This window comes from Cetorhinus maximus, chromosome 8, assembly GCF_964194155.1.
Source record: "Cetorhinus maximus chromosome 8, sCetMax3.hap1.1, whole genome shotgun sequence".
NCBI classification, from domain to species: Eukaryota; Metazoa; Chordata; class Chondrichthyes; order Lamniformes; family Cetorhinidae; genus Cetorhinus; species Cetorhinus maximus.
In genome coordinates, this window is record NC_135886.1 from 104841334 (window position 1) to 104857794 (window position 16461).

General features: G+C 44.2%; 2 protein-coding genes across 8 annotated transcripts in view; one reads left to right on the forward strand and one right to left on the reverse strand.

Annotated features, from left to right (window-relative positions):
* LOC144683856 (sodium- and chloride-dependent neutral and basic amino acid transporter B(0+)-like) overlaps nt 1-16461 on the reverse strand; it is a 435158-nt gene that overhangs the window by 377474 nt on the left and 41223 nt on the right. Inside the window, exons 8-10 of the mRNA XM_078547362.1 lie at nt 2841-2940; nt 1916-2025; nt 1640-1810 (exon numbers count right to left, since the gene is read on the reverse strand). Of these exons, the coding sequence (XP_078403488.1) occupies nt 1640-1810; nt 1916-2025; nt 2841-2940 (381 nt within the window). The remainder of the gene's footprint in view (nt 1-1639; nt 1811-1915; nt 2026-2840; nt 2941-16461) is intronic.
* LOC144683854 (sodium- and chloride-dependent neutral and basic amino acid transporter B(0+)-like) overlaps nt 1-16461 on the forward strand; it is a 453756-nt gene that overhangs the window by 235773 nt on the left and 201522 nt on the right. The window lies entirely within an intron of this gene.

Consider the following 16461-nt stretch of genomic DNA (forward strand, 5'->3'; position numbering starts at 1 on the left):
TTGAAATACATTTCCTGCAAGCCTCCAATGTTTCTTGACTTATAATCTGCCCATCAGTATGTCTACTATTAGGGGGGTTATAGCCTATTCCCTCTAGTGGTTGATTTCCCTTACTATTTCTTACCTCCAGACAAATTAATTATGCATCTTGATCTTGTGAGTCAAGGTCATTTCTCACTATTGTACTGAGCTCATGCTTTATTAACAGAGCTACCCCACCTCTTATTACTTTCTACCTGTTTCTCTGAAATTTCAAATAGGTTCTAGCCTTCATCACCTTGCATTGTCATATCTGTAATGACTATCAGATCAGTGTTTCATGCACTCTGACCTCTATCTCATCAACTTAGATGATGCTGTGGTTGTGCAACAAGCGCCTATTAAACTATTATGAATTTACATTCGATGTGATCCCAAATGGGATTAACAAGTGCATGAAATGCTTAAGCGAGTGAATGGAAGACTTCATATCTACATCTTCTCAAGCATCACAATGTATCTCAAATTGACTTATTCACTGTGTTTAATAGTTACATAAGACCCATTGATGAATACACAGTACTGTTTTAAATGCCGAATTTAGCAAAGAGGATATGAGCAAGCTCGTAAGTGTTTGGAAATGAGTACTGAAATTGATCCTACATAACACAAAGCAAAGCTACTGTGGCACAATCAAGCAACTTAATATGTGTTCCCTTGCTGAAAGGCAGTAAAAGCTTTGTCTGGACTTTGCTTGAAAACTCTTGAATCTCACATCCCATTGCCACTAACTCTTGTCACAACCACACAAAGTGAATGTGCAATGGAATTAAGGAGAAAAGACACCACAAATAAGATATAGAACAGATTGATTATGAAATAGCCCAATCCCCTACTTAGTAAATTCATAAATAGTATATAGATGATTGAGAATTTAATAAACTCAACCTGACAATACATGATCCCTGGACTTCATTACAAATGCAGAGTGGGTTTTTCACTTTTATTCTGTAAATTAAGGAGATCTGCATTTTGCAATGTTTTGTAATTACTTGTATACTGAAATGTTTATAATTGTGCAATCCTATTATTATTTTATACTCTATTTTTATTTTAATTTATCTTTGTTTTAATGATTGTAACTATGTTATGAATTATGGTTGCTTGTTTTATTTGTATCATCATCACAATTCAGCACCTACCACCATGAAGATATTTCAATAAACCAATCAGCTATTTATCTATCTATTTATTTCTATTTACACCATCAACTCATCGATCTTGTTACGAATGCTATGAGCATTCAGGTAAAGAGCCTTTAATTTCTTCCTGTTATCATTTTCTCTACTCTGACCCTAAATTATTTTTGTGAGCTTTGTCCATATCACCAAACAGCACTCATGGTTTATTCTATTTAACATTCTAAATTACCCCTCACTGGAATCTTCCCATACATGACTTCCAGGACAGATGCATCACACCTGCTTTACTGCCCTTACCAAGATGGCATTCATTGTGGGTCAAACTGAAAGTGAGCAGAAGTAGCACAATAAGGACATTCTGGCTTTAAAGTGACATTCCTTGTGCTTAAACTGCTCCAGAGCCCAATTTTGTATCCTCTGTTTCTTACTCTTTAAAAGATATCAAGGTATTTCCTTACCTGGCACAAGGTAGAGCCCTCAGCTTGGACAACTCTCACAATGGCGATAATGGGGATCCACATAATACAGAAGATTAGCATACACCAGCCAAGTGCTGTTGCCCAGACAGGGTACTCAACAGACCCATATGTTGGTGGGGTAAATGTTGCTAATGACCAGATTAAGACTGTCTGAATGAAATAAATGCATAAAACCAAATCAAATGCCGAATGAGAGATTGTCTGCAGTTTGATTATTTTTAGTTAAAGTCACTAAAAGATGTAACATCTCCTTACTGCCAGCAAACACGGAGAGATAAAAATCCAACACGCTCTCCACCACAGCCAGAAGAGCCAATTCCTTTCCCCTATCATCATCTCAATGTCCTTGATGAATCTGTTTACCCCTGTGAACAGCAAGAAAGCAGAGACACAATCATTTGGTTTGTCCAGTCTTCAGGGCAGCTTCTTCGCTGTAGAAGTTCATCTCGTATTGGGTGTCATTAATGAACGGGTTAAATCAGGGAAGGGATCACTCAGGATTTCACACAGGATGAGTGAATTGTTCTCTGTCACTGCCCTGATAACCCGTTAAAGTAAAATGTTTGTACAAATCCCGAAGAGTTTACTCTAGAGAAGGCTCGTGTTTCGGATCTGTGTTGAGATGGACAGGCCCTGTTATCAGGATGGAGAGGATGGACAATCCAAGTGAGTCTTTTGTCAGGAGTTGAAGAATAGTAAATGGATCCCAGGAGGTCATAAGAAACATCATGAACACACTGAGGTTGGACCTGTCCTGTTGTTCCATCTGCCTTGATGGTTGGGACAAACTGGAAACTGACTGAGTCGAGATGGTTAACAGTTACACAACTCAGGGTGAAGATGTTTGAACAACACCCCCATCAGCAATTAGCAGGAAAATGGCTGCAGCAAAATTTACTCCAACAACAACCAGCTGTAACCCGGCAAGAACAAGGGGATCATGACCAAAGAATGCTGAAGGCACTGTCTGTCTCATGTTGGCTTTTGGAACCAAATGGGAAATGTCTTTGGCAATTAAGGATAGCATTTGAATTTTCGTCATTCACAGATACGAAGAACAATCTACACCACATCACCCAATTCAGTTAACTTGATTTTTCAAAGAAACCTGAAGGTCCACCAAAGTATCTTTAAATATAATTCCTTTATTTTGATTCGGTTTTTTTCCTGTTTTACTTACCATAGATCCAGCTTAGACCGATGAGCTCCAACAGAGCTATTATAATGAGAACCCATCCAGCACAGAAATGATCCACTAAATTTAACCAGTAAATCCCAGCCTTAAATTAAATGGAAAATTAGAAAATGTTACATAGGAAAATCCTAACACTCTAACATTCAAAATAAGAGATTAAAGGGGTTTGAGAAAATTACACTGGCACTCATTTACAGAACGCCCAATTCTAACTTGTCTGCTCAATTTTTCCTTATTCTTTTAAGTTCTGAAATCAACTGTTTAGCTCTTCTCCAGACCCATTCAAATGCAGAATGACCTTTTTGAAATAAGGCGACCAAAATTGCCTTCAGTACTCGAGATGTCATTTCACCAGGGCCAAATACATCTATGGATTTAGAAGTTATGACCAGTCCTGTACATTATAATGAACCTTGACCCTTGAAAAAGATTTTTGGTAAGATTTGTTTGGACACCAATAATGTTTTTTTTAAAGTAGACAAAGTTTGAGATTTACGACATTTGCTCTGTGAATAAAACCACAAGATTCCCTGGGTCTTGAAAATAAAAAAAATAAACTTTAATATACAAAGTCAGAAAGATAAAATAATTTACAATGTCTACCTTATACACTAACATTCAGTGAGGTACATGTGAATTAACAAGCAAACTGTGGTCGAACATACTATACCACACAGCAAATTACAGATGTGACCAAGACAGAGTCCAGGGATGACTCAGCAACCTGAGAGATCGGATATATAATTTGGACAGCCAAGGGCTGATTAAGGATAGTCAGCATGGCTTTGTGCGTGGTAGGTCGTGTTTAACGAACCTTGTAGAGTTTTTCGAGGAGGTTACCAAGAAAGTAGATGAAAGAAAGGTTGTGGATGTTGTCTACATGGACTTTAGTAAGGCCTTTGACAAGGTCCCACATGGGAGGTTAGTTCAGAAGGTTCAGACACTTGGTATCCATGGAGAGGTTGTAAACTGGATTCGAAATTGGTTGTGTGGGAGAAGACAGAGAGTGGTAGTGGATGATTGCTTCTCAGACTGGAGATCTGTGACTAGTGGTGTGCCTCAGGGATCTGTACTGGGACCATTGTTGTTTGTTGTCGATATCAATGATTTGGATGATAATGTGGTGAATTGGATCAGCAAGTTTGCTGATGACACTAAGATTGGAGGCGTTGTGGATAGCGAGGAAGGCTTTCAAAGCTTGCAGAGGGATCTGGACCAACTAGAAAAATGGGCCAGAAAATGGCAGATGGAATTTAATACAGAAAAGTGTGAGGTGTTACATTTTGGAAGGTCAAACCAAGGTAGGACATACACAGTAAATGGTAGGGCACTGAGGAGTGCGGAGGAACAAAGGGATCTGGGAGTTCAGATACATAATTCCCTGAAAGTGGCGTCACAGGTAGACAAGGTTGTAAAGAAAGCTTTTGGCATACTGGTCTTCATAAATCAAAGTATTGAGTATAGGAGTTGGGATGTTATGGTGAGGTTGTATAAGACATTGGTGAGGCCAACTTTGGAGTATTGTGTGCAGTTCTGGTCGCCTAACTACAGGAAGGATATCAGTAAGATTGAGAGAGTGCAGTGAAGATTTACTAGGATGTTGCCGGGTCTTAAGGAGTTGAGTTACAGGGAAAGATTAAACAGGTTAGGACTTTATTCCTTGGAGCGTAGAAGAATGAGGGGAGATTTGATAGAAGTTTACAAAATTGTGAGGGGTACAGACAGAATAAATGTGGCTAGGCTCTTTCCACTTAGATTAGGAGAAATAAACACGAGAGGACATGGCTTTAGGGTGAAAGGGGAAAGGTTTAGGGAGAACATTAGGGGGAACTTCTTCACTCAGAGAGTGGTGAGAGTGTGGAACGAGTTACCATCTGACGTGGTAAATGCGGGCTCACTCTTAAGTTTTAAGAATAAATTAGATAGATACATGGATGGGAGAGGTCTGGAGGGTTATGGACTAGGTGCAGGCCAATGGGACTAGCGGAATAATATTTCGGCTCAGACTAGAAGGGCCGAATGGCCTGTTTTCTGTGCTGTAGTGTTCTATGGTTCTATGGTTCAACCCACACAGATGGCATTAACAGTGTGAGTCAACCTTTCTCACTGAATCTGTCTCTCTTACGAGCAATTCCAGTCTAAACCTTCGAAGGTCTAACTTGGGAATTCTCTTTGAAAGTCACTCCAACTTGGATGGCACCAACAATGGCCCACCTCGCAGGATTTTAATCTCATCTCCCAATATTCTGTCCCCCTGGAATCCTGAGTAATTGCTCAAACTCCAACAACTCACATGCACAATTTCAGCTCTTTGGCTGTGCTGAGCAGAATACTACTGCTCCAAAGGGGTACCTTTGCCCCAGTGGCCTGCAGCATGGACTCATCAATCTTCGGCTGCCTTCTTGGATCTTCAGGGCTTCTCTTGAGCCCTCTTCACTCAAAGTCTGCACCCCACAGCCCTTTTCCTGTTTGGAACCTGTTTGTCTGCTCCTTTCTTTTTAACTGAACTGGGAACTCTCAGTGCTCCTGCCCCCTCTCTGGGTGTCTTCTTTTGGAACCTCTCCCTATTCTCTCTCCTATTGAGACATTTCCCTGCCCACATGCCCTATCCCTTGCCTGGGACTCTTCTTCTCTATGGCACTGCGCTCTTGGTCACCTGGTCCAGGTTTTGATGGGCCCAAAGAACGTAAAAATGCCAATTTGTGTATGTGCAGCCCACTCCCAGTCTATGCATGTGCAAATGCTAGTAAGCCCATCAGGAGTTGAAGTGCTTGACCTCCACTCTAAAGTTCAGTTTTAATAACACCTGTTTCCTTGGAAGAAAAAAAGTTTCATTACAGTGAAGGTTTCTTTACAATGGCTTTACAATTTCTTTACAAGTACTTAACATCATAAACTTCTAATAAACAACTCATTACATACTTTACAGAAAACCTTTTCATTTGGTTACACAATTGCACATCTTGTATTATAAAGATATGAAGGCTGAACCAAAACAAAAGTCAGTACATGTGACAGGTAGGATTAGCAGGAATTAAACATTAAAGAATAATCACAACTCAAAGCTTGTGCTTTTTATCTTATGTCCGTCCTTTAACTCAGCAAAGAACGTATCATTGAATTCCACAGCCCAATTGCCGTCCTTTTCGTCAGCAGCAGGTATAACCCCATTTGTACTCAAACATGGTGAAACCTCATTCTGAGACAATAGGCCAAAATGTGCACCAACAATTCATTTCTCCTCTGACTGAAACCTCTTTTAATTGGTTCAAAGATGTTATTGTGATACTTTTTATGTTCACACAAAAGGTTTTGGTATCCCTGCTTGATTTGGTCTGTGAACATTTTAAGATCTTACAGTTTCTCCTGATCCCATTCCAAATGGGTTTTATTTAATTCTTTTCGAACAATGTCAATCGCTTCCTCACTCTGAAATGGCCAAGCAACCCACTCAGTTGTATCAAACCGCTACGAAATCTCTAGGGAATGAAACCGGATGGGCCTCTTGGCATTAACTTAGGCACTGGAAAACGCAACAGCAAACTTACCTGCAAATTCCTTCTTACTAACATCTGGGGGCTTGTGCCAAAATTGGGAGAGCTGTCTCACAGACTAGTCAAGCAACAGCCTGACATAGTCATCCTCACGGAATCGTACCTTACAGATAATATCCCAGACACCACCATCACCATCCCTGGGTATGCCCTGTCTCACCAGCGAGACAGACCCAGCAGAGGTGGCGGCACAGTGGTATAGAGTGGGTAAGGAGTTGCCCTTGGAGTCCGCAACATTGACTCTGGACCCAATGAAATCTCGTGGCATCAGGTCAAACACGGGCAAGGAAACCTCTGGCTGATTACCACGCACTGTCCTGCTTCAGCTGATGAATAGTACTCCTCCATGTTGAAAACCACTTGGAGGAAGCATTAAGGGTGGCAAGGGCACAGAATGTACTCTGGGTGGGCGACTTCAATGTCCATCACAAGAGTGGCCCCAGTAGCACCATTATTGACCGAGCTGGCCAAAGCCTAAAGGACATAGCTGCTAGACTGGGGCTGCAGCAGGTGTTGAAGGAACTAACAAGTGGGGAAAACATACTTGATCACATTCTCACCAATCTACCTCCATGACAGTATCAGTTGGAATGACCACTCCACAATCCTTGTGGAGACAAAGTCCCATCTTCACATTGAGGATACCCTCCACCATGCTGCGAAGCACTATCACAGTGCTACATGGGATAGATTTTGAACAGATCTAGCAACTCAAAACTGTTCATCCATGAGGTGCTGTGGGCCATCAGCAGAATTGTACACAACCACAATCTGTAACCTCATGGCCCTGTAAATCCCCCACCCTACCATTGCCATCAAGCGAGGAGATCAACCCTGGTTCAATGAAGAGTGCAGGAGAGCATGCTAAGAACAGCACCAGGCATACCTAAAAATGAAGTGTCAACCTGGTGAAGCTACAACTCAGGATTACATGCGTGCCAAACAACATAAGCAGCATGCTCTAGACACAGCTAAGCGATTCCACAACCAATGGATCAGATCTAAGCTCTGCAGTCCTGCCACATCCATTTGTGAATGGTGGTGGACAATTAAACAACCCACTGGAGGAGGAGGCTCCAGGTCACAACAAAAGATAAGACTGAAGCATTTGCAACAATCTTCAGTCAGGAGTGACGAGCGGATGATCCATCTTGCACTTCTCCAGAGGTCCCCAGCATCACAGATACCAGTATTCAGCCAATTCGATTCACTCCACGTGACATCACAAAACAGCTTAACACATTGGATGCTAGAAAATTGCCCAGACGTCCTGTATACAAAAGGAAGGACAAATCCAACCTGGCCAATTACCGCCCTATCAGTCTACTCTCCATCATCAGTAAATTGGAAGGGGTCATCAACAGTGCTATCAAGCTGCACTTGCTTAGCAATAACCTGCTCACTGACACTTAGTTTGGGTTCTGCCAGGGCCACTCAGCTTCTGACCTCATTACAGCCCTGGTTCAAACTTGGACAAAAGAGTTTTTAAAAATTCATTCATGGGATATGGGCTTCACTGGCTGGGTCAGCATTTATTGCCCATCCCTAGTAGCCCTTGGGAAGGTAGTGCTGAGCTGTCTTCTTGAACAGCTGCAGTCCATGTGGTGTAGGTACACCCATAGTGCTGTTGGGGAAAGGAGTTCCAGGATTTTGACCCAGCGACAGTGAAGGAATGGCAATATATTTCCAAGTCAGGATGGTGAGTGACTTGAGGGGTAACTTGCAGGTGGTGGTGTTGCCATATATTTGCTATCCTTGCTCTTCTAGATGGTAGTGGTCATGGGTTTGGAAGGTGCTGCCTAAGGAGCCTTGGTGAATTCCTGCAGTGCATCTTGTAGATGGTACACACTGCTGCCACTGTGTGTCGGTGGTGGAGGGAGTGAATGTTTGTGGGTGTGGTGCCAACCAAGTGGGCTGCTTTTCCCTGGACGATGTCAAGCTTCTTGAATGTTGTTGGAGCTGCTCTCATCCAGGTAAGTAGGGAGTATTCCATCACACTCCTGACTTGTGCCTTGTAAATGGTGGACAGGCTTTGAGGAGTCAGGAGGTGAGTTACTCACCGCAGGATTCCTAGCCTCTGACCTGCTCTTGTAGCCACAGTATTTATACGGCTAGTCCAGTTCACTTTCTGGTCAATGGTAACCCCAGGATGTTGATAGGGAGGATTCAGTGAATGTAATGTCTTTGAATGTCAAGGGGCGATGGTTAGGTTCTCTCTTGTTGGAGATGGTTATTGCCTGGCACTTGTGTGGCGCGAATGTTACTTGACACTTGTCAGCTCAAGCCTGAATATTGTCCAGGTCTTTCTGCATTTGGACAAAAGAGTCGCACTCCAGAGGTGAGGTGGGAATGACTGCACTTGACATCAAGTCAGCATTTGGTCGAGTGTGGCATCAAGGAGCCCAAGAGCCAAGAGCCCTATAGTCAATGGGAATTAAGGGGAAAATTCTTCACTGGTTTGAGTCATACCGAGCACAAAGGAAGATGGTTGTGGCTGTTGGAGATCAGTCATCTCAGCTCCAGGACATCACTGCAGTAGATCCTTAGGGTAATGTGCTGGGCCGAACCATCTTCAGCTGCTTCATCAATGACCTTCTTTCCATTACAAGTTCAGAAGTGGGGATGTTTGTTGACGATTGCACAATATTCAGCATCATTTGCGACTCCTCAGATACTGAAGCAGTCTAAGTCCAAAGTAGCAAGACCTGGATAATATCCAGGCTTGGGCTGACAAGTGGCAAATAACATTCACACCATACAAGTGCCAGGCAATGACCATCCCCAACAAGAAAGAATCTAACCACTGCTCCATGACATTCAATGGCATTACCGTCACTGAATACCTCACCATCCTGGGGGTTACCATTGATCAGAAACTAAATTAGACGAGCTATATAAATACTGTGGGAACACAAGCAGGCCACAGGATCCTGCAGCAAGCAACTCACCTCCTGACTCTCCAAAGACTGTCTACCACCCACAAGGCACAAGTCAGGAGTGCGATGGAATACTCTCCACTTGCCTGGATGAGTGCAGCTCCCACAATACTCAAGAAATTTGACACCATCCAGGACAAAGCAGCCTACTTGATTGGCATCTCATTCACAAACATTCACTCCCTCCACCACCAACGTATAGTGGCAGCAGTGTGTACTATCGACAAGATGCACTGTAGGAATTCACCAAGGCTCCACAGACCTTCCAAACCCATGACCATACCATCTAGAAAGACAAGGGCAACAGACACATGGGAACACCACCACCTGGAAGTTCCCCTCCAAGTCACACACCATCCTGATGTCGCTGGGTCAAAATCCTGGAACTCCCTCCTTAACAGCATGCCAAAATGAACTGGACCAGCCATATAAATACTGTGGCTACAAGAGCAGATCAGGGAATGACAATTCTCTGCTGAATAACTCATCTCCTGTCTCCCCAAAGCCTGTCCACCATCTACAAGGCACAAGTCAGAAGTCTGATGGGATACTCTCCTCTTGGCTGGATGAGTGCAGCTGCAAAAACACTCAAGAAGCTTGACACCATCCAGGACAAAGCAACCCACTTGATTTGCACCCCAATCCACCACCCTAAACATTCACTCCCTCCACCACTGATGCACAGTGGAAGCAGTCTGTACCATCTACAGGATGCACAGCAGGAACTCACCAAGGCTCCTTAGGCAGCACCTTCCAAAACCACTACCATCTAGAAAGACAAGGGCTGCAGACTCGTGGGAACACCACCACCTGAAGTTCCCCTCCAAGCTACACTCCACCCTGACTTGGAAATATATCACTGTTCTTTCACTGTCGCTGAGTCAAAGTCCTGGAACTCCCTAACAACACTGTGGGTGTACTTCAACTACGTGGACTGCAGCGGTTCAAGAAGGCAGCTCACCAGCACCCACAGAGATGAGCAATAAATGCTGTGCTCTCCAACAATGCACACATCCCATGAATGAATAAAGGAAAACTCTAGATTTTTCTTTTTCTTTTTAATACTCCATGCGATTCAACAGCCATATTATTCCAATCCTCTGAGTTTGAAATGATCTTTAGTGAGCTGTCCACTTGACTGGATTCTTGCTGCTGTACTCCTTGGGCAGAATGTTCCGTGCCCACTGGCGTCGGGCGTGTTTGGCGGCGTGAGTGGACAATATGGCGAGAAGGCCAAAAGTCGGTTTCACGATGTTGTGAAACCAGTTTGCGATTGTCCACTCAGCCTATCGATGGCGGGCCACATTTTCCGCCATCGGACTTTAGGAACCTCATTGTAATACTTCAGCATTATCAGTATAAGGCTAGCCCGATGGACTCATCCCCCTAACGCTGGATTGCCTGCCCATGTCAGCATCATTGCCCGAAGTGTTTCACCACTGCACACAAGTGACATGCACCTGGAAAACTGTATTTTGCTCAGGACTTTAAGGTTTGTTTGCCTACCTTGCTTCAGGCAGCACTCGCAGACATCAGCGCCAGGCAGCACAGACAGCACCACAGCACTTTTAGAGCGGCTCATGGGCAAGTCTCTAGCTATCAGACCAGCCATAAGGTGGGGGCGGCTTTGTATGGCTGCAAGCTGGGACTTGCTTGGGGGAGGGGAAGGAGTGTCTTTAGGTAACGAAAGAGGCTGCAGGGAGAGAGCTGCACTGGGGATGGGGGGTATCCCAGAGTGTGTGTGGGGACACATGTTAATCTGTGCAAATTGCCTCAAGATGGTGAGGGCTGGGGAGGCAGTCTCCAGAGGAGGCAAGGCCAGATGGTGATGTGAGTGTCCCTTGAGCTGGCAGTGAATGAGATGTCAGCGAATGTGTGATGGGCTTGAGTGTGTGGGTTTAGAGTGATGAGATGGTTGCCTTACCCTGGCGTCACAGATTAGATCAATTATCCCCTATCTGCATTGGATGGCCTAAGTCTTCTGTGCAGCATTGGCACTGATCACCACTGCCATCGCTTACCAAGCCGGAATGGTAATGTTGCTGCCCCTCCTGCGTCCATAGTGGGTGTAGGTGACATCACAGCGGGCCTCCACAGCATCTAAAAGGCACTCGAGGGATGCATTACTAAACCTGGGGACTTTAATCTTCTTGACTTTTGGGGCTATATCTTATTTGTAGCATTCCTCAGCTAGAAGCACTGAGAAGTGTGCACAATACTGTACTTTAAATGTGATGCCCGGCATGATGTAGTGGCGAGGTGACGGCGTGGCGGGTGAATCAGAGCCTGTCCGCCATCGAAACGGCGTGTTTCCGGGAATGCATTATTAATGTGGCGGGTTTGGGATGATATGATGTGAGAAGCTGCCATTGCAGCCAGCGAGTAAAATGTAATTTCACCTGCCTGATACCGTACTTAGTGCAAATCTGGGACGATTTTGCTCTGTCTCAGCATTGGCAAGCACTTACAATTCGGTGTCCACGGTCATTGACCCTTCCAGGTCATGCTATAGTTTCAGTCCTTTCTGTTGAAAATTCTTAATTTTCAATTCTGCAGGCACTTCTGTTGCTCCTGTACTCACCACTATTGAGTTGGATACGTCAATACTGTTACTTGGATCAGTTCTTTGCTCAACCTGATCACAACTGAGCAAGGAGTTTTTATTCACAGAAACAAATTCGGAACTGTGACACCCCATCCCAGGTTGTGCAAAAACTATACTGCCTGCTAGATCATTGTCCAATGTAAAGTCGACATTTCTAATAGGGAATTGTGGAACAACTCCAACCACACAAGGCCCCTTCATCAGAGCATGATTTAAATTTACTTTATGTAATGGCTAAGGAACAGCTTTCCCATGAATATCCTATATTTATATATTCCAATTTAGTGAACTTTCTGAAGAAAGATCCAAATCCTTTGCGAACAATAAGCTCAGAGCTGAACCCGTATCTCTCAGGGTAACAATTTTTCTAGGCTCTTTCCTGGGCAAAAATAGAGTGACTTCCCCTTCCAATATAAACACCTTATAATATTTTCTAGTTCTATCTTTTCCCACTGTAAAAACATGAGTAGCAATGGGGTTCTCACAACTTTCACTTTCTGGTGCAGCTTTCTCTGTGGAAATCCTGTCACTTGCACCAGTGCCACTGTTTTAACACTCCTGTCTTTTCTGAAGACTCCTAAAGTGTTCCTGTTACTGTCACCGGTTTACTGTTCAGCTTCCAATAATGGGCTTTGAGATGCCCTGTCTTATGGCAATAAAAGCATACTAGTTCATTCATGTCACTTTTATCCTCTACATTATCATTTCCCTTGACAGTTTCTGCCCAAAACATGACTCTTTTCTATTCCTTCAGTTTCCCTGTGAGTTTATAAATGGAGATCTACGCCCCCCTAACTACCTATGTGATATATCGTACCTATCTACTGGAACAACTGCTTCCCATACCATAGAAACCTTATGGTCTTGCAGGTGTGACCAAATAGCTGTTGGAATGCTACTTTAAAGTTCTTCAAGTATCATTAACTCCTTCACATTCTCAAAATTTTGTTCCAACTTCAGGGATCAAAACCACTGGTCCCATGACATTTCTTTCTCACTAGCAAATCTTACAAACATTTCATTTGGTCTTTTCATTAATGTCTAAAATTTCAACTGATATGCTTCAGGGACAAGCTCAAAAGTATTAAGAACTCAATTTTAACTACCTCATAATTACCACTCAAGAATCTTGACACCATCCAGGACAAAGCAGCCCGCTTTATTGGCACCACATCCACAAACATTCACTCCCTCCACTACCGACGAACAGTGGCAGTGTGTACTATCTACAAAATGCCCTGCAGGAATTCACCAAGCCTCCTTAGATAGCACCTTCCAAATCCACTACCACTGCCATCTAGAAAGACAAGGGCAACAGGCACATGGGAGCACCACCACCACATGGAAGTTTCCCTCCATCACCATTTCCCTCACCATCCTGACTTGGAAATATATCGCTGTTCCTTCACTGTCGTTGGGTCAAAATCCTGGAACTCCCTTCCCTAACAGCACTGTGGGTGTATCTACACCACATGGACTGCAGCGGTTCAAGAGGGTAACTCACCACCACCTTCTCAAGGGCAACTAGGGATGGGCAATAAATGCTGGCCCAGCCAGCGAAGCCTACATTCCGCAAATGAATAAAAAAAAATCAGTTGTCCTTCCAAAAGGCTAGGATACACATCTATAACCTTTCCAAACAAATCACGTTGCAAAAAGAGTCAATGGGCAGAATTTTACGCTGACTGGGCAGGCACGCGCCCAACCTGCTCGGACGCGAAATCGTGTGAGATGACATCGGGTGAGGGTCCCGACATCATCCCGTTCTCGTGCATGCGATATTTCGGATGGCGGTCGAGCACAAAAGTCGGAAGTGTGCCCGCCGACAATTAAGAGGCCAATTAAAGTTATTAAAGGTGTAATTGTCTCCAATTTCTCGTGCTCTGGCCAACCTTAGCAGGTGAGCGAATTAGCCAGGCAGACTTTGCATTTTTCATGAAACCTCATCCAAAAGGCAGGATGAGGTTTCCATGATTAAATGAAGGTAAAATATAAACCTATGGACAGCATTTTTATCATTTCTATGTTCAGGTTGTGATGCTGGACTTTTTTTTCCTGATTTAAAAAAAACTTTATTTAATGCTTTTCAGGTCTTCAGCTCCCTGAGCAGCTCTGTGCCTTCAGGGAGCTTTCTGTCAGCGCTCACCCACGCCCGTGCTAACACCATCGCCCGCCCTCCTCCCGCCCCTACCCTGGCAGCACTGAGCCTCTCGGTGCTCACTTCACGCTGGCTATTAATTGGCCAGCCAGCTTGAAATTGCAGTTGGGGGCCAATCACAGTCGGCTGTTCCCCGGCTGATCCCGGACCCGCAGTTCGTACCAGCCTGCCAACCTAAAAATCCCGCCCAATCTGTCCTTTGGCCACTTTACATTTGTAGCCACCTTTTCAATAAGGTGAAATGTCTCTCAATGTCTCTTAATGTCTCTCTAGTGAATTTAGGCAATAGGCAAAGACTCTTTGCTATATCAAAGCTCAGAGAGGGAATTGATTCCTCACCTGAACTAGACTTCCTACCACCCCATAACCTAAGTTTTTCTCCAGCCAATTCATGCTGTTTGATTTCTTTCTTTCTTTGAAACTCAAGCTTTCACATTCATTTCTTTTGCTCTATTTTTCTTCTTCCACTTTTGCTAACTTCTCTCCCTGGAGTTCAAGCTCATGTTTCTGCTTTTCTCTATCTCTAACTCAAGTTGCTTCATCTACAACTGAATTCTAGCTAATGCAAGCTGTATTCTACCTGAATCAACCTTCTCTTCTTCTAATCCTAAATGCTGTGATATTACCTCAATGATGCCTGCTTCCTTAGCTCCTGCTTTTAACTCTAACTATTCTGCTAATGAATTTACCTAGCCTTGGTCAATTGCTGCAACTCACTCAGGGCCAGAAAAGTCGTAGCAATTGGCAAAGTCATTTTTCTTTTCAATCAATATAGTAAAATTCACTGTGCAAATCTTATTAACCTTAACCTCAGCACGTACCAGCACTCATATCTGTCTGTGGATTTGAAATCCTACAAGAGCCCCCAGTTTATGTTATGATCCTTGATCAGGCCCCCAGGTTTTTGGTAAGATTCACTTAAGACCAATAGCTTTTTGTTTAAAGCAGACAAAGGTTCAGATCTAAGACACTTATGCAGTGAATAAAGTCACAAGAATCCATGGGGTTTGGAGAAACAAAAATAAATGTTATCATTCAAGGTTAGAAAGATAAAACAATTTATAATATATATCTTACACTCTAATATTCAGTGTTAATATGAGGTACCTGTGAATTAACAAGCAGATTGTGGTCGAACACACCACACTATACAATAAATGACAGATGCAACCAAGGCATGGATTTCTCAACAGCCCACCCAGACAACAGTAACACTGAGTCAACCAATCTCCTTGAAACTCTGGCCGGAATTTTGCCAGAATTGCACTAATTACGGTGGCGGGCATGGGAAAAGACATTTTTCCTGCCAGCCACAAGGGCCGGTTTTTGCACTGAATCGTCCCCTTCCCGCCTCATTAATTATGCAGTCACGGGAAACATGCCGTGCCACTGGTGGGCGGACTCCGAATCGCCGCACGCCGTTACCTCAACATTTCTTCACTCCGGGTGCCATTTCTAAACTGCAGCCGAGCACACAGTTCTCAAAGCTTTCTGCCCAGAACTGCTCCAGTGAAGACATGGCCCTGAAAGCCAAGGAGTGTTCAGTGAGCCATCCCTGGAATGCCCTTCAGAGGCCCACCATGATGTCCTCCACCCTCACTCTGACTTCAAGAGGTCCAGCAATCTCACCACTCCGGCTTGGGAGACGGTGGCAGTGGTGGTCAGTGCCACTGCTGCACAGAAGAGCTTGGCCAACCAGTGTGTAAAGAGGATGAATGATCTCATCTCTGCTGCGAGGGTGAGGCAACCATCTCATTACTCTAAACTCACATACTCACAAGCCCATCACATATTCACTGGCATCTCATTCACTGCCAGCTCAAGGGACATCACCACTCACTCTCTCACACACACCCTCACATCTCCATCTGGCCTCATCTCCTCTGGAGACTGCTTCCTCAGCCCTTAACATCTTGATGCCACTTACAAAGATCAACATGTGCCCCCACAAACACCCTGGGATACCCTCCTTCCTCAGTACAGCCCTCATCCTGCAGCCCCTTCCCTTGCCTGAGGCCACTTGTCCCCCTTCCCCAAGCAAGCCCTAGTCCTGAAACCGATGAAAAGCCCCCAACCTTACGGCTGGTGTGATAGGTAGAGACTTGCCAGTGAGCCCCCGCCCCCCGCCACTAAAAGTGATGTGGTGTTGCCTGCGGAGCCTGGCGCTGATGACTGCGAGTGCTGCCCAAAGTAAGGTAGGCAAACAAACCTCAAAGTCCCAAATAAAGTACAGGTCATTAGGTGCACATTCCTTATGTACAGTTGTGAAACACATGGGCGTGCAATCACGCCAATGTGACCCAGTGTGGGGGGATGATCCTGGCAAGCAGGGCTTATAATGAGATTCTAATGT